The sequence below is a fragment of the Theobroma cacao genome, chromosome 6 (assembly GCF_053813885.1).
Source record: "Theobroma cacao isolate CCN51 chromosome 6, ASM5381388v1, whole genome shotgun sequence".
Classification (NCBI taxonomy): domain Eukaryota; kingdom Viridiplantae; phylum Streptophyta; class Magnoliopsida; order Malvales; family Malvaceae; genus Theobroma; species Theobroma cacao.
In genome coordinates, this window is record NC_142644.1 from 10,131,037 (window position 1) to 10,157,571 (window position 26,535).

The window sequence follows — 26,535 nt, forward strand, 5'->3', positions numbered from 1 at the left end:
TTTGGAAAAGATCAAACTTGACTTTGATGTTGTTTTTGAACAAAAAAACTTTTTGCAAATTGAATTGAAATATTCAAAAACAGATTTTGAAACTCTAAAATTGGAGTTGGAAAGAAAACAGAAGCCTTACAAAAGGTAAGTGAAGAAAATGCTGCACTCAAAAGTTTGAAAAATGAAACTCCAAAAAGAAATTTTTACTACAAGAAAAATTCTGCCAGTGCATCATCTAGGTGTTATATTTGTGATAAAATTGGACATTTATCCTATGATTGCAATAGAAAAAGAAATGTACAGAAAATAAGAAAAATATGGGTTCCAAAAGGATCCTATGTTGCTACTAACAATCAAGGACCCATTAAGGTATGGGTACCGATAAAGAAAAACTGAATATTTGTTTTGTAGGTTGAGCTACACTCAAAAGATACATGTTCAAGAGCTCAACTCAAGAAGTAGCAGCCTTGGTATATGGACAATGGTTGCTCAAGGCAAATGACAGGAAATGAAATGCTATTTGCACAGCTAGACAAGAAAAATGGAGGAACCGTATCCTTTGGTGATGATTCAAAAGGTAAAATTTATGGCATATGAACAGTTGGTAAGAACTTTCAAAATCAAATTAGTCATGTGTTGTTGGTTCAAGGTTTGAAACATAATTTATTGAGCATTAGTTAATTGTGTGATAAAGGATTTAAAGTATGTTTTGACTCAACCAAATGTGAAGTGATAGACATAAGCACTAATAAAGCCTCATTTATAGGAAAAGATTAAAGAATATGTATGTTGTATTTCTTAAGGATCTTGAAATGGATTGTGAAATATGTCTTGTAGCAAATGCTGAAAATGATAGTTGGTTATGGCATAGAAGATTAGGACATGTTAGCATGCATACCATGTCAAAGTTGATTAGAAAAAATTTAGTTGTTGGACTGCCGAATCTTAAGTTTGAAAATAATAAGATATGTGATGCTTGCCAACTAGGAAAGCAAGTTAGAACATCCTTTAAGACTAAGAAAGTTGTTTCCACATCTAGACCTCTTGAATTGATGCATATTGATCTACTTAGTCCAATAAGTACAACTAGTCTAGGAGGAAAATCTTATGGCTTTGTAATAGTCAATGACTACTCTAGATACACTTTGGTGTATTTCCTTGCTCATAAAAATGATGCTTTACCAGCATTCATAAGTCATTATAGAAAGGTTGAAAATGAAAAAGGACTAGCTATAGTTAGCATTAGGAGTGATTATGGAGGTGAGTTTGAAATAGATGAATTTGAGAATTTTTGTAATGAAAAGGGGTTAGATCATAATTTTTTTGCACCTAGAACACCTTAACAAAATGGAGTTGTAGAGAGGAAAAATCGAACCTTGAAGGAAGTGCCTCGAACTATGCTATGTGAAAATAATCTACCTAAATACTTTTAGGCAGAAGCTGTTAACACAACAGCTTATATTCATAATAGAGTGTCTATAAAAGCCATGATATCAAAGACTCCATATGAACTTTACAAGGGTAGGAAACCAAATATCTCTCATCTTAGGAGCTTTGGCTGTAAGTGTTTTGTTTTGAACAATGGTAAACAGCCATTAGGAAAGTTTGATGCAAAGAATGATGAAGCTATATTTTTAGGATATGCATTAAACTCAAAAACCTATAGAGTCTTCAACAAAAGATCTTTAACGGTTGAAAAATCCATCCATGTAATTTTTGATGAATCCAATACCTTACAAAAGGAAATTTCTAATGATGAAAATGATAAGGATGAGCTTGGAAAACAAATGGAAGAGATGAGTTTAGATGATAAGAAAAATGATGAAGAAAATTCTCTAGGAAGAGAAACAGAACCTCCACCCATAGAAACCCTGTAAAGAACTGAAAATCAGCATAATGACCTATCAAAGAGTTGGAGATTTCAAAAGACCACCCACAAGAACTAATCATAGGTGATATTTCACAAGGTGTTAAAACTAGGAGAGCAACAAGAGAAACTTGTGTGTTTTCAGCTTTCATATCTCAAATTGAGCCTAAAACATTTGAGGAAGCAAAAAACGAGGAAAACTGGATATTGGCCATGCAAGAGGAACTTAATCAATTCAAAAGAAATCATGTGTGGTCATTAGTCTCTAGGCTTATAAACCACCGTATTGTTGGAACAAAATGGGTGTTTAGAAATAAGGTAGATGAGCAAGGGAATGTAATTAGAAATAAAGCTAGGTTGGTAGCCCAAGGATATAACCAAGAGGAAGGAATAGACTATGATGAAACCTTTGCACCGGTTGTTAGGATAAAAGCTATAAGATTACTACTTGCATTTGCTTGCTTTATGAACTTTAAGTTATTTCAAATGGATGTAAAGAGTGCATTCTTAAATGGTTTCATCCAAGAAGAAGTTTATGTTGAGCAACCCTCAGAGTTTAAGGACTATGAAAAACCAGATCATGTTTTCAAATTTCACAAAGCCTTGTATGGATTGAAACAAGCTCCTAGAGCTTGGTATGAGAGGCTTTCAAAATTTTTGGTTGAAAAAGGTTATGTTAGAGGTAGTATTGATACAACATTATTTATCAAAAGATATTTAAAAGATTTTAATTATTGTTCAAATTTATGAGGATGACATTATGTTTGGTGCAACTAATGAGGCTTTATGCAAGAATTTTGCTAAAGAAATGTAGGGGGAATTTGAGATGAGCATGATGGGTGAGCTGAAGTATTTTCTTGGGCTTCAAATCAAACAAAGTGAGAAAGGAATCTTCATCAATCAAGAAAGATACACTCAAGACATACTCAAAAGGTTTGATATGCTAAAGCTAAAATCAATTTGTACACCAATGAGTCCATCCACCAAACTTGATTTAGATGAAAAAGGAAAGGATGTTGATCAAAAGCTCTACAGAGGTATGATCAGATCACTTCTTTATTTAACAGCCAGCAGGCCTGATATACAATTCAGTGTGTGTTTGTGTGCTCGTTTTCAATCTCAACCCAAAGAATCACACATGACTGCTGTTAAAAGAATTTTTAGATACCTCATTGACACACAAACTTTAGGCATATGGTACTCTAGAGAATCATCCTTTAGTTTAGTTGGATATTCAGATGCTGATTTTGCTGATAGCAAAACAGATAGAAAGAACACTAGTGGAACTTGTCAGTTTCTAAGTAGTATGCTTGTGTCATGGTCTAGCAAAAACCAAAATTTAGTTGCTTAGTCTACAGCAGAAGCAGAATATATATCTCTAGGCAATTGTTGTGCTCAAATCTTATGGATTAAACAACAACTAAAAGACTATGGAATGTCAATAAATAACATACCAATATATTATGATAATACAAGTGCAATCAATATTTCAAAAAATCTTGTGCAACATTCTAGGACTAAGCATATTGAGATTAGGCACCACTTTGTTGGAGATCATGTAGTTAAAGGTGATATTAAAATTAAGTTTGTAAATACTTTACATCAGTTAACTAACATCTTTACAAAACCCTTAAATGAGGATAGATTCTGTGAGAGTAGAAGAAATTTAGGAATGGTTAGTATGCAAGAGCTTTAAGAAAAATTTTGAAATTTTCTCAAAGGATAGTAGGCATTTAGTCGACTAAGAACCCACTTAGTCAACTAAGAGCATTATGTCTCTTTAAATAATAAGACTCATTTAGTTAGAAGAGAAAAAGAATAAAAAAGTGAACATGAGCAGTATATCGAGTGAAGAGAATGGGTAGAAAATACTGTCTAATGAAAAATAAAATAAGAGGCAAAATTTGAATTTTGAACAGGAGAAAAACTAACAATATGTAAGGGGGAGATAGACGGTTTTTGGAGAAATTAAACTGCTCATTAACTCATCTCCTCTACATTTTCTTCCATTTGAAACCCACCCACCCAAAACTGAAACCCTCTCCACTCATATTCTCAAAACCCTCGATAAGAATTCTCTCAAGTCCAAAATGGCAAAAACCTCTTTGACCAAAGAAATTGCTAAGAAGAATAAAGGAAAACAGCCACTAGAAGAAGGCATGCAAGCATAAATACAGAAAAAGAAACAGAAAATTAGGTCTACATCGAAGAGTGAAAAATCTGGAAAATCGTAGAAGAAAAAGGAACAGAAAACAGAGAAGAAGAAAGATAAGGGAAAATCATCTGAGAAAGGTAGCACCTCATCTTCTAAGTTTAGGAATAATGCACATGAAGATAGATACAAGAAATTAGAGAATGCCCTCATTACTTGTGGAAAATACATCGACTGGGATAGTTTCAATGAAACCCTAGAAATTCAGACAAGTTTATCTGATTATTTTGAGGAGTTAAAACTGAAGCAGTATAGTACCTTTAAGAATCGATCCTACAGTGCCAATTTGGTTAAAGAGTTTTATGCAAGTATTGTATTAGGAAATGAGGAACTTGAAGATTTTGATGATTATCTTGATGATGGCCTGAATGTGTTTTTAAATGGAAAGGAGTTTACTATAACTGCTGTTGATTTAAGGAGTTTACTTAAATCGAATGTGAGGAAGGAGAGTTTGAATTCCCTAAAAATTATGACCCATCCTCCTTGTGGGAAATAATTACAGGGAGAAAAGAAAAATACTCCTCAAAAGTAATGCTGGCCTAATTACTAGTCCTCAAATTAGGATTTTGCATTACTTTATAGCAGCAAACATTCAAGGCAGAAGTGGCAGTTTTAGCTACATTAGCCTTCAGGACTTATGCCTAATGGAGCATGCATTCAATGCTACTCCCCTGAATCTAGGTCGATTTATGGTTGAAAGGATGAGAAGAGCCTGTGCAGGAGACAAGATAAATTTACCATATGGGAATGTCATCACTTCTCTAGTACAAAAGAAAGGAATTTGGACTAGAAGATATAAAATGAACCTGGTAAAGAGTAGAGATCAGGCTATCTATTTAGGTAGTCTACCAAAGATGGGTTACAAGTTAGATGGAGAAACTTTTGTTAAATCACTCAAGGTCTCTGTAATACCAACACAGACAGAGACAACACCCTCACCATTTTCTAGTGAAATGATTTTCAATCTGTTGATGAGAATGGATGGGAAGCTTACAGAGCAATCTACAAAAATTGTGAAAATGGAAGAAAGACATGTAGAGATTGAAAATATGATAAAGGAAAAAAGGAAATCCACTGCTGAGCCTGCAGTTAAGGACACTTCAGCAACTCTAAGCCCAGCACCAGCAAGGGAAGCTGATGAAGCCCTACCTTCCTAGCTAAGAGTTTTGAAAGCCCTGTTCCTCAAGATAAATATGCTGAACCAATGATTGATCTTGAAGCTAAGCTTCAGAAGGGAGAAAGATCAAATAAGGGGACTAAAGTTCTTAGATCTCTTGATGGTACCTCTCCACCTATTCAAGATCCACAACCAGAACCTCAACCATCTCCTCCACATTCTGAAAAGGTTTCAATCATGGGTCTTTTTCATCAAATGGTTCATGAGGAGAAAGTTGAGAAAGAAGCAGCTCAAGCAAAAACACAGCAAGCCACATCTGCACCAGCACACACAGTAGAGAAATAGATTGGGAAAGAAAAGCAGAAAGCTACTACAGCTCCACAAGCCAAATCAAAACCATCTGGTAAGGGCATCAAGAGACTGGCAACCAAGACCAAATTCCTTAAAAAAAGAAAATCCTCCATAATTGTTGAAAAAGCTAGACCAGCACCTGTCTCTTCTCTTCAAGAACCCTTGGAAGTTTCTAACAAATCATCACCTAAACCTTAACCACAAAAATTACCACCAGAACCTTCTCCTAAACCCCTCAATGTCAAATATTTCACTAATGATGAATCCTCTCCCTCATGCTCTTCACAAGATGATTAAGCATCCTTGAGATTTGATGATGACAAAAAGGGGGAGAAGTGGAAAGCTAAGAGAAAGGGAAAATAAATTAAAAAAAATGTTAGGGTAGAGGTACTAGAAATCTAGGAGAAATTTAGGGTGTTGAATATGGCTAGGCTGTCTATGGTAGATGGTCTGTGGTAGCTTGAAATTGGATACTGATCATTTATGCTGAGATACTGTTTATTTATTTTGTTTTGTTGCTGATGACTGATGCTGAAAGTCTGTTGAGAACTTATTCTGATAATGCATTGAAAACTTATTCTCATGATATTTTGGTTTGATTATGAATGGATGCAATGCTAATAAGCTGATGATTGAATACTTAAAGCTGTTATTGAGTTTCTACTGATGCTTTGATGCTGACATTGAGCTGATATGTTGATAATTAATTGTTGATATGATATTGTGAGTGAAATTTGGATGAAAATAAATACGAATATTAATATTTTGATTGGATGGTTTATGGCATTTGCCTTTGGAATGAATTAAGTTTGGAAATAATATGACAGACAGCAAGCTGAAGTAGTAATAATGTTCTGTCATCCTGTCACTTGCTGCTTATTGTTCCATAAGCTTGTGTATATATATTCTGTCAAAAAATTTAAACCCTTACATTGCGTTTTCTATATGAAAAGAACAAAAACATGCTGAGATGAATAATAAAACTATGCACACACTAAGGGGGAGCACACACTTAGGGGGAGGAAAATCTCCATTTTGTGCAAAACTAAAAAGAATAAAAGAACACTGTGTTGTTAACCAATGAATGTTTTGTCATCATCAAAAAGGGGGAGATTGTTGGCTCCATTAGTTTTTTATGATAATAAAACATTTCCATTCATTTGTGTCTAATATTTCTACTTGAGTGTGCAAGACAAAAATTGTATGTAAATAATTAATCAATCATTTAAATGCACATATCAAAAAGCATAAGAATAAGGAAGTCACAATTAATCAACAAGACAGAAGCCCTTTAGTCAATTAATGAAGAGTTAGTCAACTAAGATTTAAATCGAAAGTTGGCGGGCTGAAGAGTATTGAGAAACAGAACCAACTTAGTCAACCAAGGAATGAGTTAGTCAACTAAGTGCACACTGCCAGAAACTGGGATCAGAAAACAGAGATGACTTAGTCGACTAAGATATCGGTTAGTCGACTAAAAGCATTCTGCTAGAAATTTTGAATTATGCACTAGAAGACAGATTAACGGCCAAAATTGCTACCAAACTGTTTTCAACGGTCAAAAACTGTCTAACTCACATCAGAGCTAATTTTTCAAGTATAAAAGAGGGTTCCAACGGCTAGAAATGCATTAAAGGCTTCCAAAAACACAAAAAAAAGCTGAAAAACCTGTAAATACTTGTTGCTTATTTACTACACTCAACTCTCATATTTGTAATTGTGATCTACACTTCATTGGTACCACTTAGATCAACCTTGTGATCATGCGTACACTCTCTTCACTTCTTTCCTTGTATTCTTAGAGTGAGCGAGTCATTCTAAAGGATTGATTCAAGTTAGGATTGCTTGATTAGGTATAGGTTCTAACTTAGCCTTGAAAAGTTAGGTTTGGGGTTTTAGTTGATCCCGATAAAAACTATTGTGAAAGGTTTTGGCTAAGCCTGGTAAAAACCATTGTAAAAACTTGGTGAAAGCTTGTGAATTTCACTGTTCATAGTGGATTAGTTTGGAAAATCCTTGGTTGAATAATCAAGGTAGTGGATGTAGGTCTTGGACCGAACCACTCTAAATTCCTGCGCATTGTCTACTCTATTTTTATTTTCCTTACTTTTTAAATTAGTTTCTCATCTTTTCAAGAACCAAAAAGTGCTATTCACCCCCTTCTAGCACATTTATTTGGGACCAACACGGGATGGCCTATTAGTGTAAGGGAGTGTCGCCGACCATTTGAAAGAAAAAAAAAAAGTATTTTAGACATTTCACATTTAGGCATTAATCTGTTTACACAATTGGGGTGAAATGTACATTTATGAAAGTAATAGACCTGTCACATTTAGGAATTATGGTCAAACGTTGAAAGTATCAGTGTATTTTACCCTATATATTATTAACATCCGAAAGGTCTAATACAAATAATCAAACAAAGTAATCACCATTTATGAAGTCCCAAAGACTTAACATAAGTCACATAGTCCTAGAGAATAGGCCTAAATTGGAAAAATGTCCACATAATTGGAGATGTGGTATGGGTAAAAAACAAAAAACCCCTTTCATTACACCTCTAAATTATACTTGGTCCCTTTTGATTTCAAAATGCATTGTTGGCCCCATTGAATTTTCATTACCATTACTTAACAATTATTTACAAATATTAAAAGTTATAATTACCCTCAGATAATTAAAAAATAAAAAAATACAAAGAATATCATAATCTAACTTAATTATATAATAATGAAAGTCTTTTTATTCAACGTTTCTCAACTTTTAAAAAAAAGACACATAATAATGGAAAAAATAAAAATTAAAAGAAAGAAAAAAAAGAAATTATTTAAGATTATTTTATTATCAATTCAAAAAAGCTCATAATTTTGAAGTAAAAAAATCTAAAAAATTTAAATAATAATTTTCTAATTAAACTAGGTAATTAAGCTTTTATCCTTTTATTATATTCAGTTGAGTCTTTATATTTTTATTTTGAAGTAAATAAATCTCTAATACATTGATTAACTGGCGTAAGTTAAAGTGACAGTTGGCATTTTAATACTACGTCATTTACCACGTGGCATGTGGATGTATCATTTTGACTTCCACGTGATATGTTGATATATCATTTTGGATTATTACACTGTCATGTGGCAAATGAAGTGGCAAAAACATTGTTGATTGGGACTTGGCTTTTTCCTTTATTGTTCAATCATATATCTTAAAATTATTGGTTTAAAAATTTAAAACATAAAAAAATAATCTAATTGGTTTAGCAATCTAATCGGTTCCTTGCTAAATCAATTTAGGGTTCAAAGTTGATGAAAAAGGTTATTAAATTTAATTGCTATTAAAATATTAATTATGAAAAGTGCTAATAATATGCATTCACTTTAATTTGAATCAAATGTAAAAAAAAAAATGCAAAACCCATTTCATCAACAAGAACTCATACCCAAACATCCAAAATCAACGCAACTTCAACAAAAGCACACAACAACCAATCTAATCAATCAAGAAGCTGTACTATGATTGTGACCGGTATAATGAAATTTGACATGGTGTTTTCATTTCTCTGGGTTGCATGCTGGATTGAGAGAATGAAGGCATGGGGGAAGGAAGGTAAAAACAAGAGAAGAACCAAATTAAAGTAAAAGGTCAAGAGGGAATATATCTTATATTTCTTTCTTTGCCAAAGAAATTGATTCGATTAAACATGAAGGAAAGACAAGATTGAGGCGCGAGAAGAGAAATATGGAAACAATCAAATGTTTCCAATTAATTTGGGAAAGAATAGGTTAGATTGCCAAACCAATTAGGTTATTTCAATTTTTTATTTTAAATTCCTAAGTCAATGATTTTAAGACACATGATTGGACAAAAAGGGAAAAAGCCAAGTCTTAAGTAATAACATTCTGCCATGTAATTTGCCATGCAACAATATAATAATTCAAAATGATATGTTAATATGTCACGTGGTAACTATTATTGTTACTAACGACAAGTAGTTAACAGTCAATGATAGGGGTTTATTTAACTTAAAATAAAAATACAATGTTTGAATTATTTTTTTTGAAATTGAGGGAAGGGGATTCAAACTAATAAGCTAAATGCTCGGTGTATTTGAATGCAATAAACAGTAACGGCTTAATTAACTTTTTTTTTTGTACATCAAGGGTTTATTTAGGTATTTAGTCTATTTTTTATTTTTCGATCATTTGGGGTAATTATAACTTTTTATATTTATAAATAATATTGAAAAGTCAAGGGACTAACAATACTTTTGAAATAAGAGGGATCAAAGTGTAGTCTAAATGTTGAAGGAGACATTTATTAGGTTCCATTTTTTTAGTTGCTGGTATAAACAGTCAAAACTGACAAAATTATATTTTTAAAACGAAGAGAATCAAAGTGTCCTTTTAACATGATTTGAGAGAAATTTTTTAGATTTTACGCAATATTTGAAGAAGGCCGAGATGCAATTCAAGAAGCCAAGGAAGTGGCACAGGGTATGAATCTTGCCACGTCATTCTCTTGCAATTTAGGAGTCATTTTAATTGTGTGTTAGTAATATTTTATTGTGTGCTTTTCTTTAAGAGGAATTCCTGGGGATTATTCATTAAATTGTACAGAAAGGCATTACAGTCGTTGATGGTTGGAATTTATAGGCCATTGATATTTAATGCACAATAATATTTATTAGAAAAGTAAAACAGAGTAGTAATGAAGTTTCAAGGTAAGAAGTAAATGCATATGGAGCTGAAGCAGTTGTGCTCTTAATGTTATCCTGTGTTATAAGAAACCGTTATTGATTATTCCATCTTTTCTATTCAGATAACTTGGGCGGCTCTATCAGTCGGAAATTATTTCACTGTTGTACAGTCCTCAAAGTTGAATGTCCTTCACTTTGTCATTCGCAACATACTGATTATTTGATGGAAATGCAGTACGATAATGTTTCGAAAGGGAACTTCGTTTTCAATTTAATAAATTAAATAATTTGATCTAATATATACGTGATATATGAATTTATTTTTTGTTAAATAAATGTGTATGGATCTTTTGGTCTAATAAAAACAAACACAAAGAAAGATGATGCCAACATATAAAGAAACAAAGGAAAAATAAAAAAATAGAAAATAAAAAATTATTAATTTTCCTTTTTTATTTCTTTTTTTAATGATTTATAAGAAAAATGTAATTTAAAGTAATTTAACAAAAATGAATAGAAGAAAGTTTAATCCTTTAAGATATACATACATATATACACTATACTATATTATAGTATACTATACATATATATACATATATGCATAATACTTTAAAAACTTTTGAATCATTAAAAAAATTCAAATAATTCATTATATTTTTTACATTCAATTAAGTTTTTATATTGTTATTTTAAATCAAATAAATCTTATAATTAATAGTTAGTTAACTATTATTAATCAAAAAGTCATTAGATATTTTTATATTATTCGACGTTGGCAAGATATTGATGTAAAAGATAAAAATATCGTGTAATTATGTCATCATATCACATCAGAATGTTATGTCATTATCAACTATATTAAAATAATTACACAAATTATCTAATTAGAGGTATTATACATTAATATTACCTAATTAATAGTTATATTACAATATTGTTATTTAGTTAGGATTAAAATAGGAACAAAATTAGCTTTATATATATATATATATATCTAACTAACCAATAATATTGTAGTATAATTATAACTAGATATTATAATATAGTTATTAATATCGTACTATACACGATACTTACAGAAAAATATGATACCATAAGATATTAGTAAAAAATGATACATATCTATAACCGTATCACATTTGATTAAACATCAAAAGCATATCTATGATATGCAATATGTATCTTACGATACGGAATATATTGTACAATATAGTCGATCTACTTTTAATAAACTTAAATCTAATTAATTATTAAAAATTTTAATTTTTTATTTTTTTTGAGTAGAAACATGAAAAACTATTTTTTATGAGTTTCAATCTTTAGATTTTAAACAAAAATAATACTAAAAAAATGATTTAATTAATAAATTAATATAATAGGTATATATTTTATTTAAAAATATATATTATTGAGAAATATGTTGACACTTTAAATTAAGAAAAATAATAATCTTTTTAATTTATACCCTATAATCTTCGATTTCGATAACAAATATTATTTTTTTAAAATTTTTTTCTTAATTTTACTTGTATAAATGTTATTTAAATTAATTTTAATATGTTTTATCGTATCTTACAGCACGATATGATATTCAATATTAAATAATAAGATTTCGATACACTATCTCAATTTGACAACTATAATTGTAGTCTAAGTAGATAATAGTATTGTATAATAATTTTAACTAAATAATTTATATAATTATGTTAATATATTATAATATGTTAATATATCACATTAGCACCACTTGATATGAGATGATAAATAATATTTTAATTAAAATTTATTTGAATTTTTTTAATTAGTTCAAAAATTTTTTTAAATATTATACCTATGTATATATAAAAAGCTTATGATACAAGCGAGACTGAGGCGTGACTCCCGCCTCCAAATTTCTGCTAAAGCAAGTTGACATCTCTAGACATAAGCGGACGAAACACAGCTTTTTTTTTTTAAGTTATTTGTATTTGGGAAGAGTTTCGGACCAGATTTAGATGTGAATGTGAATGTCATAAAACATACTTCAATACATCATCTTCTTTTTCCTCTCATTTTTGTCTAGATGTCTCACATGTATCCCTTTGCTTTTGTAAATGTGCTTTTTATAGTTTTAATTTTTTTCCAACAAAGCAAACAAAAAAAAGGAAATTCGTGATAAAATAAAATAACATAAAATAAAGATACAATATTTTGAAATTTTTTTAAATTATTTAAAAAATTTAAAATTTTTTTAATTTTTTATTACATTTAATTAATTTTTTGTATTTTTATTTTAAATTAAATAAAATTTTATTATTAATAGTTAATTAATTGTAATTAATCATATATCATTTGTAATTTTTATATACATGTTTTGTTGTCATCTTTAGATTATTTAAAAAGTTTTATTAAATTTTTATATTTTTATAACGTTAAATTAGTTTTTTGTATTTTTATGTTGAATCAAATAAATTTTTATAATTATCAGTTGATTAATTATAATTAATCAAAATAATATTTATCATTCATTTTAAAGAGTAAAAATATCATGTAATTATAAAATAACATGTAACATTTTAACTATCAATAATTAATTAATAATTAATAATAAAAATTTATTTAATGTTACAAAAAATAATAATTTATTTAAATTTTTATAAATATTTTTTTAAAAAAAGAAGGATTCCGGGATCTCCGCGGTTGGAGGGAGTTTCTTATAATTTTGACGAGAACAAATTGAAACAGAACGCGTTAAATCAAGATTCAACTTTTGAAGAATTCATTTTGGGGGCGCCAACTAGAAAGCCAACAAAAACCCTAGCAGTGCTTGGAGATTACATAATAATAATAATAAAAATTAAAAAAAAATCTCATTGACAAGAAGCCAACCACTATCCATTTCATTTTCATTACATTACACACTGATAGAGCCCCACACTCAGTCAAGTAATGAAAAACACTGTCCGAAGGAAAACCTGTCAGATCTGCCTGCATTCAAACACTTGCCTTTCCACTTCACCCCCCTTTCCCTTCCCCCTTGCTGCTAATAGTAACCAATAAAATTATCTTCCCAAAAGATTTTATGTTTTTCTTCTTTCCATCCATGGTTATGGATGTGATCAATGAAATGGGAATGTACAGTTTCTAGTATTTGTTGCTCCGGGGTGCTTCTTCTTTTGTTGATTTGAACCAACCAAAAAGAAAATGTCGGATATGAGAATATCTGATCCAAGCAGGCTGCACTTGAAGAAGGAGCTCACGCAAATCCGGAAAGCTGCCCGCGTTTTGCGGGATCCTGGTACCACTTCTTCTTGGAAGTCACCTCTCAGTTCCTCTAGATCTGTAGCAGCAGCAGCAGCAGCAGCGGCAGGTTCGGCTTCTACTTGTAGTGCTTTAAGAAACAATTTCGATAATGAAAGTTTAAATAGGCCAAATGGGAATGCTTATTTGGATTCATCTCAGTTACCCTTTAGAGTTGAAAGCAATGGTCATGGTTATAAAAACAATGCCATTAATAGTAATGGCATTGAGAAAGAGAAGAGGGTCTTCCTTTATAATTGGAAGAGTCAGAAATCATCATCAATAAATGTAGAGGATGATGATGATGATGAGGATGATGATTATGATGATGATGTTGATGATGATGATGGGGAGCAGTCTTCTTCTTGGATTCAAGGCAGCTTTGATGATAATAGCTTGAGTGATGCAAGGAACTGTGGGGATTCAAAGAGTGATACCTATTTGGGTGAGAGTCGTTCTGCTTCAATGATGTTCCGGTGTAGAGATGCAAATCTCGTCTCATTAGTCACACCATCCACCAGAAGAATGTTGGGGCCCAACAAAAAGAATAAGAAAAATAGTGCCCATTTGGATGTTCTTTCTAGATATGAACAAAACAAGAGTGCTGTTGCTAGAAATTCAGTCAATTCAAGAAAATTTCTCAAGGCTCATCCTGCATTGGCTTTAAATTTAGGAAGGGATGATTCTGTTGATCAATCCGATGACACTGAAGATTTTAGTAATTCTGAGGATTTCCGCAAGATTTCGGGGCCATCCCCACTGCTTCTTAAAGTCAAGCAGAAGAACTGGTCACATGCATCCTCTAGATTGTTGAAAACTGGCAGAAAGGAGGATTCTTCTTATTCTTATAGCACCCCAGCTTTGTCAACTAGTTCTTACAATAGGTATTTTAACCAGAACCCAAGCACTGTTGGCTCGTGGGATGCAACCACGATTTCATTGAATGATGGGGATGACGAGGTGGATGATCCTTTGGATTTGCCAGGTCGGCAAGGTTGTGGGATTCCTTGCTATTGGACAAAGAGGACCCCAAAACATAGAGGGGTTTGTGGGAGTTGTTACTCTCCTTCCCTCTCTGATACTTTAAGGAGGAAAGGAAGTAGCATTCTCTGCGGAAGTCAGCCGGTGTACCATAGACATAGACATTCATCATCACTTTCCAATAAGCAGAGAATTGCTTTAAGAAGTGCTCAAGGTCTTCTCCCATTGCTCAGCAATAGTGGCGATAGGAGAGGAGGGTCATCCATTGGAACCAGGTGTAGTGATGATGAGCTCTCTACAAACTTTGGGGAGCTTGATTTGGAGGCCCTAAGTAGATTGGATGGAAGGAGATGGTCATCAAGCTGTAGGAGTCAAGATGGGCTAGAGATTGTAGCTCTTACAGGAGAAGGAGAAGAGGAGGGTACACCAGAAAATATTAAGAGCTTGAGCCAGAAATACAAACCAATGTTCTTTGATGAACTGATTGGGCAGAATATTGTGGTACAATCTCTTATGAATGCTGTTTCAAGGGGAAGGATAGCCCCTGTCTATCTTTTCCAAGGTCCCCGCGGGACTGGAAAAACATCAACAGCAAAAATTTTTGCTGCTGCTTTGAATTGTCTTGCTACCGAAGGTGCTAAACCTTGTGGGTACTGTAGAGAATGTGCTGAATTTGTTTCTGGGAAAAGCAGGGAGCTTTGGGAAGTTGATAGCACCAATAAAAAAGGAATTGATGGAGTTAGATACCTTTTGAAAAGCCTGTCAAAGGGGCTTCCATCAAGCTCATCGCGGTACAAGGTTTTTGTTATTGATGAGTGTCATTTGTTGCCTTCTAAGATATGGCTGGCATTGCTTAAATTTCTTGAAGATCCTCCACCACGTGTTGTATTCGTATTTATAACAACTGATCTTGACAATGTGCCACGTACTGTGCAATCACGATGTCAGAAATACCTCTTCAACAAAATAAAAGATGGTGATATCATGGCAAGGTTGAGGAAGATCTCTACTGATGAGAAGCTTGAGGTTGAATCAGATGCCCTGGATTTAATTGCATTGAATGCAGATGGTTCACTTCGTGATGCAGAAACTATGCTAGACCAGCTAAGTTTGTTGGGTAAAAGAATCACTACATCTCTTGTCAATGAACTTGTGAGTATGCTTGAAAATATTTCCTTGGCTTGGTACTTCATTTCTGGTTGTAATTGGTGCCTTCATGAATGATATAGTATTATGGTTAATAGGATAAAATATTGGAATATAGTAAGTTCAGCAAGTCCCTGGAATAAGAGGGGGAACTTATTTGTCAAATTTTGCACTATAGTAACTTTACTTCATATGAATGGTTTGAATATTATTTGTATCACTTACTTTCTTTCTGCAGGTAGGTGTTGTTTCAGATGAGAAGTTACTGGAACTTTTGGAATTAGCAATGTCATCTGACACAGCAGAAACAGTAAAAAGAGCTAGGGAATTGATGGACTCTGGGGTTGATCCAATGGTTTTGATGTCCCAACTGGCCAGCCTTATTATGGATATCATTGCTGGAACATACAATATTGTTGATTCTAAGTACAGCCACTCATTCTTTGGTGGACGAGCTTGTAAGTATCATCGCATTAATTAATTATCGTTTCAAAGCTTCTTGATATAAAAAATAGCATATCCATGTTCGAATATAGTTGTTTGATGTACTCAAGTCAGCATCTGATGAAAAGGAAAATTGTTGTAGAGATTAAAATAACCAAAAAAAGAAATATTATGAGTTGAAAATGAGTTCTGTCCTGGTTTTTAAAAAAAATTGAGAGCAAACATAAATGGTTGAAGACTTGAAGTGAAGTTGTTCAGAACAAAACGAACTGAAATAATTGAACTGAGTAGCATTTTTATTTCTTTTTGGCATCCAAATGCCCTTTTAGAAATCTCGATATCATTGAATGTTTAGAACTATGCTTTCGCCACAGAATAATCTTATTGTTTTGATTTGTAAATATAAGAGCTTTGCTAAAACTTAATTATCTATTTGTTACTTTAAAATGCAAGTTCCAAACCTTAGTCTACCCACCACAATTATAATTTTTTCTCCTGAATCAAGAATTGTTGATAGTGACTGCCTGTCTTGCATTAGGAAATACCCACTTTTCATTGTGGTACCAGGATTTGTTATTTCTTATCGTTTATGTTAAAGTAAAGCATCTCAATGAATTTTTAATCCAACTCAAAAGATTAAACTTTCAGATATGACACGTTTCTATGAAGCTAACAATCCTCTAGTTTTAACTTTAAGTGATTGACATTATTAGCTGAAACTAATCTGTAATCATGAAAAAGGCTTCTTTTTTTTTTCACTGTTTGATATTTGGTGTTTGAAGCAAACCTTCTTAGAAGAGTGATGTTCGAGTATCTACAAGGGTGCTCCATAGTACACATTAAAATTTTTTTATAGGAGGTCCAAGTTTATTTTATTCCAACTTGTAAAGATAATTGACATGGCACATTTTATTTCTTTTAGTATAATAGAGAGATTAACATAAACTTGTTTGAATTCTATACAAAAATACGCTTGGCATATTTAGACTCCTAAGCTTTTTGACCACTTAGTATAAACTAAAAATTTGTACTTGAAAATATGAATGAAATCATGCTTGCATGAGCTATAAGAATATGCATACTAGCTTCATTTGTACGGATTTCTCAATTTGGTGGGGTAGATTTTTGTGCTCAATTTATTTGATAGGCTACTTAAACCACAAAGAGGTTGAATCTCTATCTGGTTGCATACCTAGCCTAGTAGTTTGATGAAAATATCATTGCATGGTATTTTCTATTATTTCCTGGTTTTCTATGTAAGCAGCATCTGTTATTTTTGTACAAGTGTTGAGAGGGGAAGAAAATGAAAGGAAAGGATAAAAGTATAGATTGTTTGTGGGGTAACGGTGAGAACAGAAGAGAAAGTGCAAGGCCTGCCAAAGCTTTGTTCAAAATAGTTGTACATTGTGTTTTAATCAGATATCCTGTTCAACTTAAGTAGTATTAGAGCCTGTTGGCCTGGCTTTTTTCTAACTTAAAAGCTATTATGAAGCTCTTATGAAAAATAATTGCTTTTAAAATTAAGCTAAAGTTGTTTGGTAAATTTCTTTTAATAAGGTTTTTTATATAAGTTATAATTTTTGTTAAAATTATCATAGAAGGTATTTCTCTTTTTTGAGAAGATAATATTGTAATTATTTTTAATGAATGAGGATATTTTTGGAACAAAAATAAAAATTCTCTTATATTTTTAAAAGAAGAGAAGAAAAAGCTCTTCCTTGGAGCTTTTTTTTAACCTATTTTTTTTTTAAATTTTGTTCTTAAAAAAAAAGCTGTTTTTTTTTTAAGAGCTTCTCAAAAAATCATTTTTGACTTGGCTTTTGCTTTTAAGAAGTAGATAAGCTGAAAAAAAGCTAGGTCAAACATGCACTTAGAGCCTAGTGTGTGACCCCAAGGTATCGAGTTCAAATTCCTGCACTAAAAGATAAGATGTGGTCTTTGTGTAAGCATGATGGTAGAGCCCCACATGTTAGGATGAAGGGAGTGAGGTGACAATATAAGGGTTTTCTTTGCCTTTACTGGATAGGATTTTCCTTTCAGTTCTTGGGGGTATCAAAGCCTAGCATTTGACCTTGAGGTATTGAGTTCGAATCCTTGCATAGATTGAGAAGTTGTCTTTGTGGAAGTGTGATGGGAGAGCTCCACAAGTTACGGGATAGGGTAAGAATAAAGGGTTTTCTATGCCTTAACTAGACATGATATCTTTTATAGCTTAGGAGTGGTTTGCATTTCTACCCAAAATCTCCTACTTATGCAGCAACTGGGAAGTAGATCTCTTGTAATTTAGTTTCTCTTCAGCTTTAGAGTGGTTCCCATTTGTATTCAAATGTCTTACTTCCACAGAAACTTGGAGAGCCTTCTCTAATTCAGTTTCTATTCCATTCTCTATTCACATCTAAACAAAGAAAATCCCTAACTCTTATACTCTTTCCTGCCAATCAAAACCCATTTTGTTCTCAGTTCAATTTAAATGTAACATTTGTATTTGGTTGCTTCAAGTTGAGCTTTTTATCTACTAATGAAATCACTTGTTAACTTGTTAAAATGTGTTGTTTTAATTTATCTTAGCTATGCTAGTTATTATTATTTAACTAATGCATTAACCAAGCAATGTTGTTTTCTTGAAATGGTCTTGCATTGCTCTATACAATGGAGTAGGGTCCCAGTTAGGCATGGAAATAAGGCGGGGTGGAATTTCCTTTGCCTGGCCCTCAACTTGACCACTTGTGTGCTTTCACTTGACCTCATCTTGCTTGCTGCTCAGGCTTGGGATTATTTTCAGAAGAAACCAACCCACCATAACCTTTAATCTATATTTAATCTATTTGCATTTTCACAAATCTATAGAAGAAAAATAAAGGAAAAATAAAAAGTTTTAAAAGCAAAGAGTTCCACAACAAATGAAAGGTAATTCAAATCTCCAAAAAATATAAAACCAAAGTTTTAAGAATATAAGTTTCCAAATACTTCTTTCATGCAACTAACAACACAAATTATTCAAGAGAAAAAAAAAATGAAAACTTACAAAAACAATAAACAACCAAAGAAATCTGAAAAATAAAATATGTATATACAACACTAGAAATTAATGAACAACACAACTAACCAAAATGAAAAAGAAAAATTAATAGACACTAGAAATGTTAATTGAATTTGAAGGGAAAATTTAAAATATACCTATAATCTGAAATAAAATCTAACTTGGAAAATGGAAATTGAAGAAAACCTTGGGTATCTCTTAAAGGTATATATTAAGAGCATTTTGGTAATTATAAAGTACATAAAGTAAAAATATTAAAGGCATTTTGGCAATAGTCATGGGACGGAGCAGGTTAAACAAAATCCCTCCCTGCCTTGACACTAATTCTTTTTTTTTTTTTTGAAAAAGTTCACCCTACCCTAATTTGAACCATTTTTCAAACAAAAAATAAGCTCTTATCATGATGAGGCAGCATGAATTTGTTAGATTTGGGGTTTTTATTTTGCCATCTCTAGCCACAAGAGGCAAAATCCTAATCATAAAAATCAATCATCAAAGTTATTAGCTTTCTAAATTTTTGCTCGATTGATTTCATTAAAAACAAAAAGGTTTGCTTGTTATATTAATTGACATAGAAAAGGCTTATAATAAAGTCCATAGAGAAATCCTCTAAAGGGTCTTGGAAGAAAACAAAGTCCGTGTTGTATATATTCAAACCATAAAGAACATTGATGATGTAGTTATGTGCATGGACTCATGAAATATAATATATTATTTTCCAATAGCAATATGTTTATGTCAAGAATCAACTTTGAATTTAAGTTGGATGTCGTCTTAAAGTTTAACATGGTATCATAGTAGGCTCTATTCTTATATATTGGCTCTTTTGTGAAAGATGTGTGATGTGTATCTGTGAAATTTATGTCACACAATTTGTCCATTATCCCTAAACATGAAGCCACCATATGATAGATTTGCTGTCCCTACATGTGAGGGAGAATTTTAAAATGATGATAAAAAAAGCTCCTACATTGATTAAATTTGGAGTAAATTTCATCATTAGTTTGTGACCTTTTCGCAATGTTTCATTTTCATCCATGACCCAAAAAATTGCACCCGAGTATTTGTCTCATTGGTTGGTGTATAATTCCCCTGCCTAAAGAGTAGGGTTCGAATCTCCCCTCTCTTAATTATAAAAAAAAAAAAAATCCATGACCCAAAAAATTCAATTTTTTCATCCATGATCTTTTAAATTTGCTCTAAATTTATTAAAATTTGGTTGGAGTTGGTCACGTGTTTGTCCACCAAAGTGCAATGTGGCAAATTCCATTCATATTGCATCCAAATTCTAGTGGCATATTGATGGATGGATGGATTTGGAACAAATTTAAATGGTCATGGATGAAAAAATCAAGTTTTTAGGTCATGGATGAAAATGGAACATTATGAAAAGGTTAAGGATCAATGATGTAATTTACTGAAATTTAACACCTTATTTGTTTGTCCAAGTGCTGTTTGAACTTACTAGTTTAGGATACTGTCTTAATGTATGCTTTTTGCTGATGATGTGAAATTTGGGATGAGCACAAGGGTTAATGCTTATGGAGATTCCAACAATGGAATCTATAGGCCTTTGGTTTAGCTGGTCTAAAAGAGAGTATTTAAAATGCAAAACCGCTACAAGTAGATTTGGGAGGAGAGTCCGTATGAATTGGAGATCATATTACAAAGTGAGTATTTGTATATCTCGGTTCAATTATCCCAAAGGATTGGGGGAAATTGTGAAATGTCATCTGTAGGATTTAAGCATGATAAATGAAACAGAGAAGTGCATTGGGAGTTGTGTAACCTCAAAATATTCAGAAATTTAAGGAAAAAACTTAATTGCACAATGTTAAGACAAGCGATCAATGGACAAAGCATGAGTGCAACTGATATGAAAATGATGCAATCCATGTATAAGCATAAATAGACAGTACAAGTGACATATTGTGTCTAGTAATAACAAAATGAAGAAAACATGTTTAGGCTAGTTTGAACACTTAAAGGAGATCTACAGATGCTATGATGAGAATATGTAATTTAATGGAGGATATTCTTTTCATGAGAGGGAGAACAAGATCAAGGACATCAATGGTACATGCAGGTGCAATATTGCCCATATAGTGGACTGTTTATGGGAATATGTTTAGTTTGTATTTATTGCTCTTTAGAATGGAGATGCACTAAATATTAGTTTCTTGTGTCTCTTGCATCTAATGATTTTTTATCCATAGCTGTATATACTTCATCAGTACTATTCAATGGTTGTGAGGATGCCAAAGAGATGATACACTTGTACCAAAAAAAGAAAAAAAGAAAGATGATACCCATGTTGCATTTTCTTCTGAGTACCTAATACCTTTTACATATTTATTATTATTACATTATCGTTAATATTTTCAATGTATCCTTATGGATCTTTGATGTCCTCTGCAGTGAGTGAAGCAGAACTGGAGAGATTAAAACATGCTTTGAAGCTTCTTTCAGAAGCTGAGAAACAACTAAGGGTTTCAAGTGAACGTTCAACATGGTTTACGGCAACTCTGCTCCAGCTTGGTTCCTTGCCTTCACCAGATCTCACTCAGTCAGGCAGCAGCCGGAGGCAGAGCTCTAAGACTACGGAGGATGACCCATCAAGCACTTCATGGGAAGCTACAGCTTACAAGCAAAAGTCAGGAATTCAGTATATGCCTCGGAAATCAACTTCTCCTGCATCCTTACACAAATATGTGAATGGGAATTCCAACCATCAGGGAGAATTATTGTCAAGGATTGATGGTTATGATTCTGATCTTAAACCTTCACAAGGTCGAATTATGGATGGTGGTGCCTTACCTGCTGCATGTGACAATAATTTGAGTGGAAATATGATACTTACATGCAGAAATTCAGAAAAATTAGATGAAATCTGGGCAAAGTGTATTGACAAGTGCCACTCAAAGACATTGAGACAGCTGCTACATGCTCATGGGAAGCTTTTGTCTCTCGCTGAAGTAGAAGGTAAGCCCATAAAGTTTAAACTATTTTCGTATCATTTTGCAAATTGCAAAACAAAATATAACTTTATTGATAAATTCACATGAAATTGGTCTTATCAATCTTGCTGTAGTTAGCTTGTGAGATGGACCATAAAGGTCCTTGACACGTGATATGTTATTGCAACATTAAGAGATGGCAATTTTTACAGGGAGAGACACTCTTCAGCTACTTCTTAAATCTATGTTAGCTTTTGTTGTTCTGTCAACCTTTTAGTTGAAATTTCATGACAGACTCATCTCACAAGTCTTCTTTTTATGCTATTAATAACATTTTTTTTGGAACTTGTCATTGTATTTGAAATTTTAGTAAATAGACTTGAGACATGTTTTACTTATGTTATCAAATTGTATAATCTAAATTTTTAAATTTTAAACATATATCCTAAAAGGGAACAAACATTGGATATGCCTCAGAAGTTTAAGAATTTTATTTGTGAAGTTTTTGGACACTTATAATAGAATTAAATGGTGTCTTGGGTCCAGTATTCCAAGCACTACTGCTTCCCAGCTGCTTTATAGGTAAAAATTTCTAATTGATGTTGGCGCTTTAATTCAAAGATTCTCTGGAATGGCATTGTTGTCCTATTCAAAGGGATTAACTGGTAGATCACCAATGTGGGGATCCATATCTGTACTTGTTGCACATAGGCTATGTACATATTATGCCAATGTTGTCAAGTTTCTAAGAGAAAAGCTTCAAAGATTTTGATATGTATTATACCTTTTCTCTAGCATGTATGCACATGTGTGTATGTTTCCTTAAGGAAAAAATCGTTGGGATTTTGTTCTTTGAAGTTTTCTATGAATGGAAACGTGATCTAAAGGTTTGATGCATATAGAGTTTCAACTAAGATAGTCTAATCATTCCATCTATATTTGTGCTTCTACCTGTTCTTTTTCATCTTTTATTGCTTTATCCAGTCGATGATCTGCACATGCTGTACATTCATGGAGAAGCTTAGTTTTTACTAGAGCATTTATATATTTCTCTTTCTTTATTTCTCACTATCAATTTTTCTACTAGCAGGTGTTCTAATTGCCTATCTTGCATTTGGGGATGGAGATATCAAGTCTAGGGCTGAAAGGTTTTTGAGCAGTATTACAAACTCTATTGAAATAGTGATGAGACGTAATGTAGAAGTTCGAATAATTCTCTTGACAAATGGTGAGGTTTCTTTAAACCATGCAAATCCAGCTGAAAAGCCGGAAAGTCTGCAGCAGGCTGAAACTGCTGTCGAAATTGAGAAGGAAAGAAAGGCCATTTCTAAAATTGTGGGAGATGGTTTTTCTAGTTTAAACTTACATCAGGAGTCACGAAAAGTATCCAAGGAAAGTTTTAGTGATTTGGAAGGTAAACTGAGAGGAGTACAAGATTATTCTAATTGCTCGGCACAATCCATTGTGCGAACACCTGAGTTATTAGCTGAAGGCAATGCTGAAATTGGCAGCTCAAAGGAGAGTAGACAAGAGATTCCGATGCAGAGAATTGAATCCATTATACGTGAGCAAAGGTTAGAAACTGCCTGGTTACAAGTTGCAGAGAAAGGCACTCCTGGATCATTGAGTCGGTTGAAGCCTGAAAAGAATCAGGTTCTGCCTCAAGAGGTCTTTCGTCAAAGTAATTTGGGATCAATGAATTCCTCAGCATTCTCCTCCCAGCAATGGGAGGATGAACTAAACCATGAGCTTAAAATTTTGAAAACAAATGATGGTCAAGGACAAGCGATTCAAAAGGACCAGATGGCTAGAAGGGGTGATCAATATCCCATGTCTCCCAGCTTGCTGCACAATAGCAGTTTAAGCAAAGAAAACCTGTGAGTTTGACTAATCTCATAACTGGTTTTGCATAATATTTTCACTATTTAGCAATTCTTCTCTTCAAATTCGTAATGTTGATTTAAAGGCATTTGTTGAATTAGTTAGGTCAATGCAATCATTAATTGTAATACTATTATTTCAAGTCATATAGCCATCATATTGAAAATAACGTTCTTGAAACTATTCAGTATGATGGTGATTGATTATTTTTCATCATAACTAGAAGCTAATACTAATAGTCCATGGCTAAAAAAAAATGACAAGGGTTTGAACCCTCTTTAAATCATAATCATGTCTAAAAGTTTCTCTATTCCATCATAAGTTATCAATATAGTTACATCATAATTTCTGGTTGATTTCTCAGTGAATTGTGGAATAAAAGTTTGTTCTTAAATCTTTCAATTTCTGGTTTAAATTGATCTGAAGGTTAGCTTTTCAGTAGAGAAGTTAATGGATGAAACATTATTAGCTTATTAATTGTTGTGTCATTGTACTTTCTCTTGTCTGCTTAACTAGCTAGGAATGATCTTGCAAGCCAGTGGTTTGATTTTGTGTATTACTCAGATCCTTTTACTATTCGCTCAGTATTAGCAAGAGTAGGTTATTTGTTTTATGCTTGTTTCCAATCACAGTATTGTGTAGCAATGCTGTTTTAGCAATTGTTTGGGGAATTTATTGCCTTTTTTTACTGTTGTGAACTTCATTTGCTCATTCCCGGTCATTCTTTAGTGGATATGATTCGGGGTCAGGAAATGGAGGATGCAGTGGGCTTTTCTGTTGGAACAACACCAAGCCTCATAGAAGGGCAAAGGTAGGCAGTTGCTACAGCCCCTCTCCCCTCGCTTTCTCTCAACAAATCAAGGTAACTGGAATTGCTTTCAAGAATTTGCAACATGACCTTTGTTTTTTTTCTTCTCAAAAAAAAAAAAAAACACAGGTAAAGGGAACCCCTGTTCGAGCACGAAGAAGTGGACGATTTTCATTGTTTGGTGAGTGTGGGAAATCAAAGAAAATTGAAAACAGACGTAGAAGGTAATTTAGAAAACTCAATACATTGGCTTTCTGGATGTCATTTGTTTCTTCAAATATTCTTATACATATATATATATATATATATTTCTATGTATTTATGTTTTTCCAGTCAAGCCATGTGAGCTTAATGAGAAAAAAGTGAATGTAAAGTTGATGCTGGAATGTGGCATTTTTTCAATAGCTTTGACCATTTTTATGGGTGAATAAGAGATGAGGGGCAAACAATATAAGCATTAGAAATAACTGCTCAGATCCTTCATGGTTTTTTCTGTTAAAAATATTGCCGACATGCTATAAAATGCTCCTTTAATTTGTTTCAACAGGTTTTTATTTTTTGGCATAATATTTAAAAAAATGTTACAATTATTGAGAAAAATTTAAATAAAATTTTATTATTTTATTACGTTCAATTAAGTCTTTATATTTTTATTTTTAATCAAATAAGATATCATATCTAATGGTTGATTAATTAATATTAATAAGAATACTAAATTGTTATTTTATGTTACATATGTTATGATTATGATGATTTAATGGTTCATTAATTAATATTAATGAAAATGTTAGTTGTTATTTTATGTTATGTATGTAGTGATTATGATGATATGGTGTAATGATATGATTTTATTTTTCACGTTAGTGTAATGTGAATATCATGTCAACGTCACGTAATAATAAAATAACAAGTAGTATGTTGATTAATGATAATTAGTTAATGGTTAATTATAAAAGTTTATTTGATTTAAAATAAAAATTCATGGATTTAATTGAACAGAATAGAAGAATAAAATATTTATTTAAATGTTTTTAAATAATTTAAGAATTTTTAAGTATTATATATATATATATATATTTTTTATTTTCAAAAGATGGGATTCAAGTTCTGAATTATCAACCTATGAAGAGGCAATGAAGACCTAGTAATTTCCAAACAAGCATAACAATTGTTTTTTTTTCTTTGGAGTATATTTATATTATTAACAAAATAAAAGTGTTCAATTTCATCCTATCAGGACCGGAAACCAACAAATATAACAACAGAAGAAAACCTAGGTATATCAGCAGCTCCTGGAGAGGTCAGCGGTGAGCTATACTAGTATCTTCCTTGTAGCAGATTTTGATATCTACACAGAGAAAAAGAGTAAAAAGTGTAATATATTGACCAAGTTTTTCTAGTTTGGTGTAATGGATTTAATGTGTTTTTTTTTTTTTTATTGCCCTTCAGACTGAAGAATCTAATCTAATAAAGCCGTAAATGGCTAAACCATATAAAAGCTTCCTCTTTCACTAGGTAGGGTAATTGTATGTGTTGTATATAGATATATTTTGTATTAAGTATTTATTATTTGTAAAAGATATTTTTTATTTTCAAAAGATTTATGAATATCAATTACTTGAAATAAAGGCTTTGAAATGTTTTATGTTTTGTAAAAAGTAGTATAAGGAGTTATTATAATGAGAACTTTATTGCAGCATAACATTATTTCCTTGAGAATGTAAAAAATGGTTAATTAAGTTGGATTCAATTCAAAAAAGTTGGACTT

The 26,535-nt window shown here is 32.1% G+C and overlaps 1 protein-coding gene across 2 annotated transcripts; it reads left to right on the forward strand.

Moving 5' to 3' along the window:
- The first annotated feature begins 13,019 nt into the window (after positions 1-13,019).
- STI (AAA-type ATPase family protein) lies at positions 13,020-26,303 on the forward strand. Of its 2 annotated transcripts, XM_018123820.2 has the most exons (7): positions 13,021-15,643; positions 15,876-16,095; positions 21,540-22,103; positions 23,169-23,955; positions 24,689-24,770; positions 24,897-24,991; positions 26,005-26,303. In XM_018123820.2, exons 1-7 carry the CDS (start codon positions 13,415-13,417, stop codon positions 26,024-26,026), a joined length of 3,999 nt encoding a protein of 1,332 aa, XP_017979309.2. In that variant the 5' UTR covers positions 13,021-13,414; the 3' UTR covers positions 26,027-26,303. The 2 variants fall into 2 exon arrangements, with proteins under 2 accessions (XP_088663716.1, XP_017979309.2); XM_088807590.1 differs by lacking the exon at positions 26,005-26,303 and having other exon boundaries at positions 13,020-15,643; positions 24,897-25,234.
- Positions 26,304-26,535: the final 232 nt, after the last annotated feature.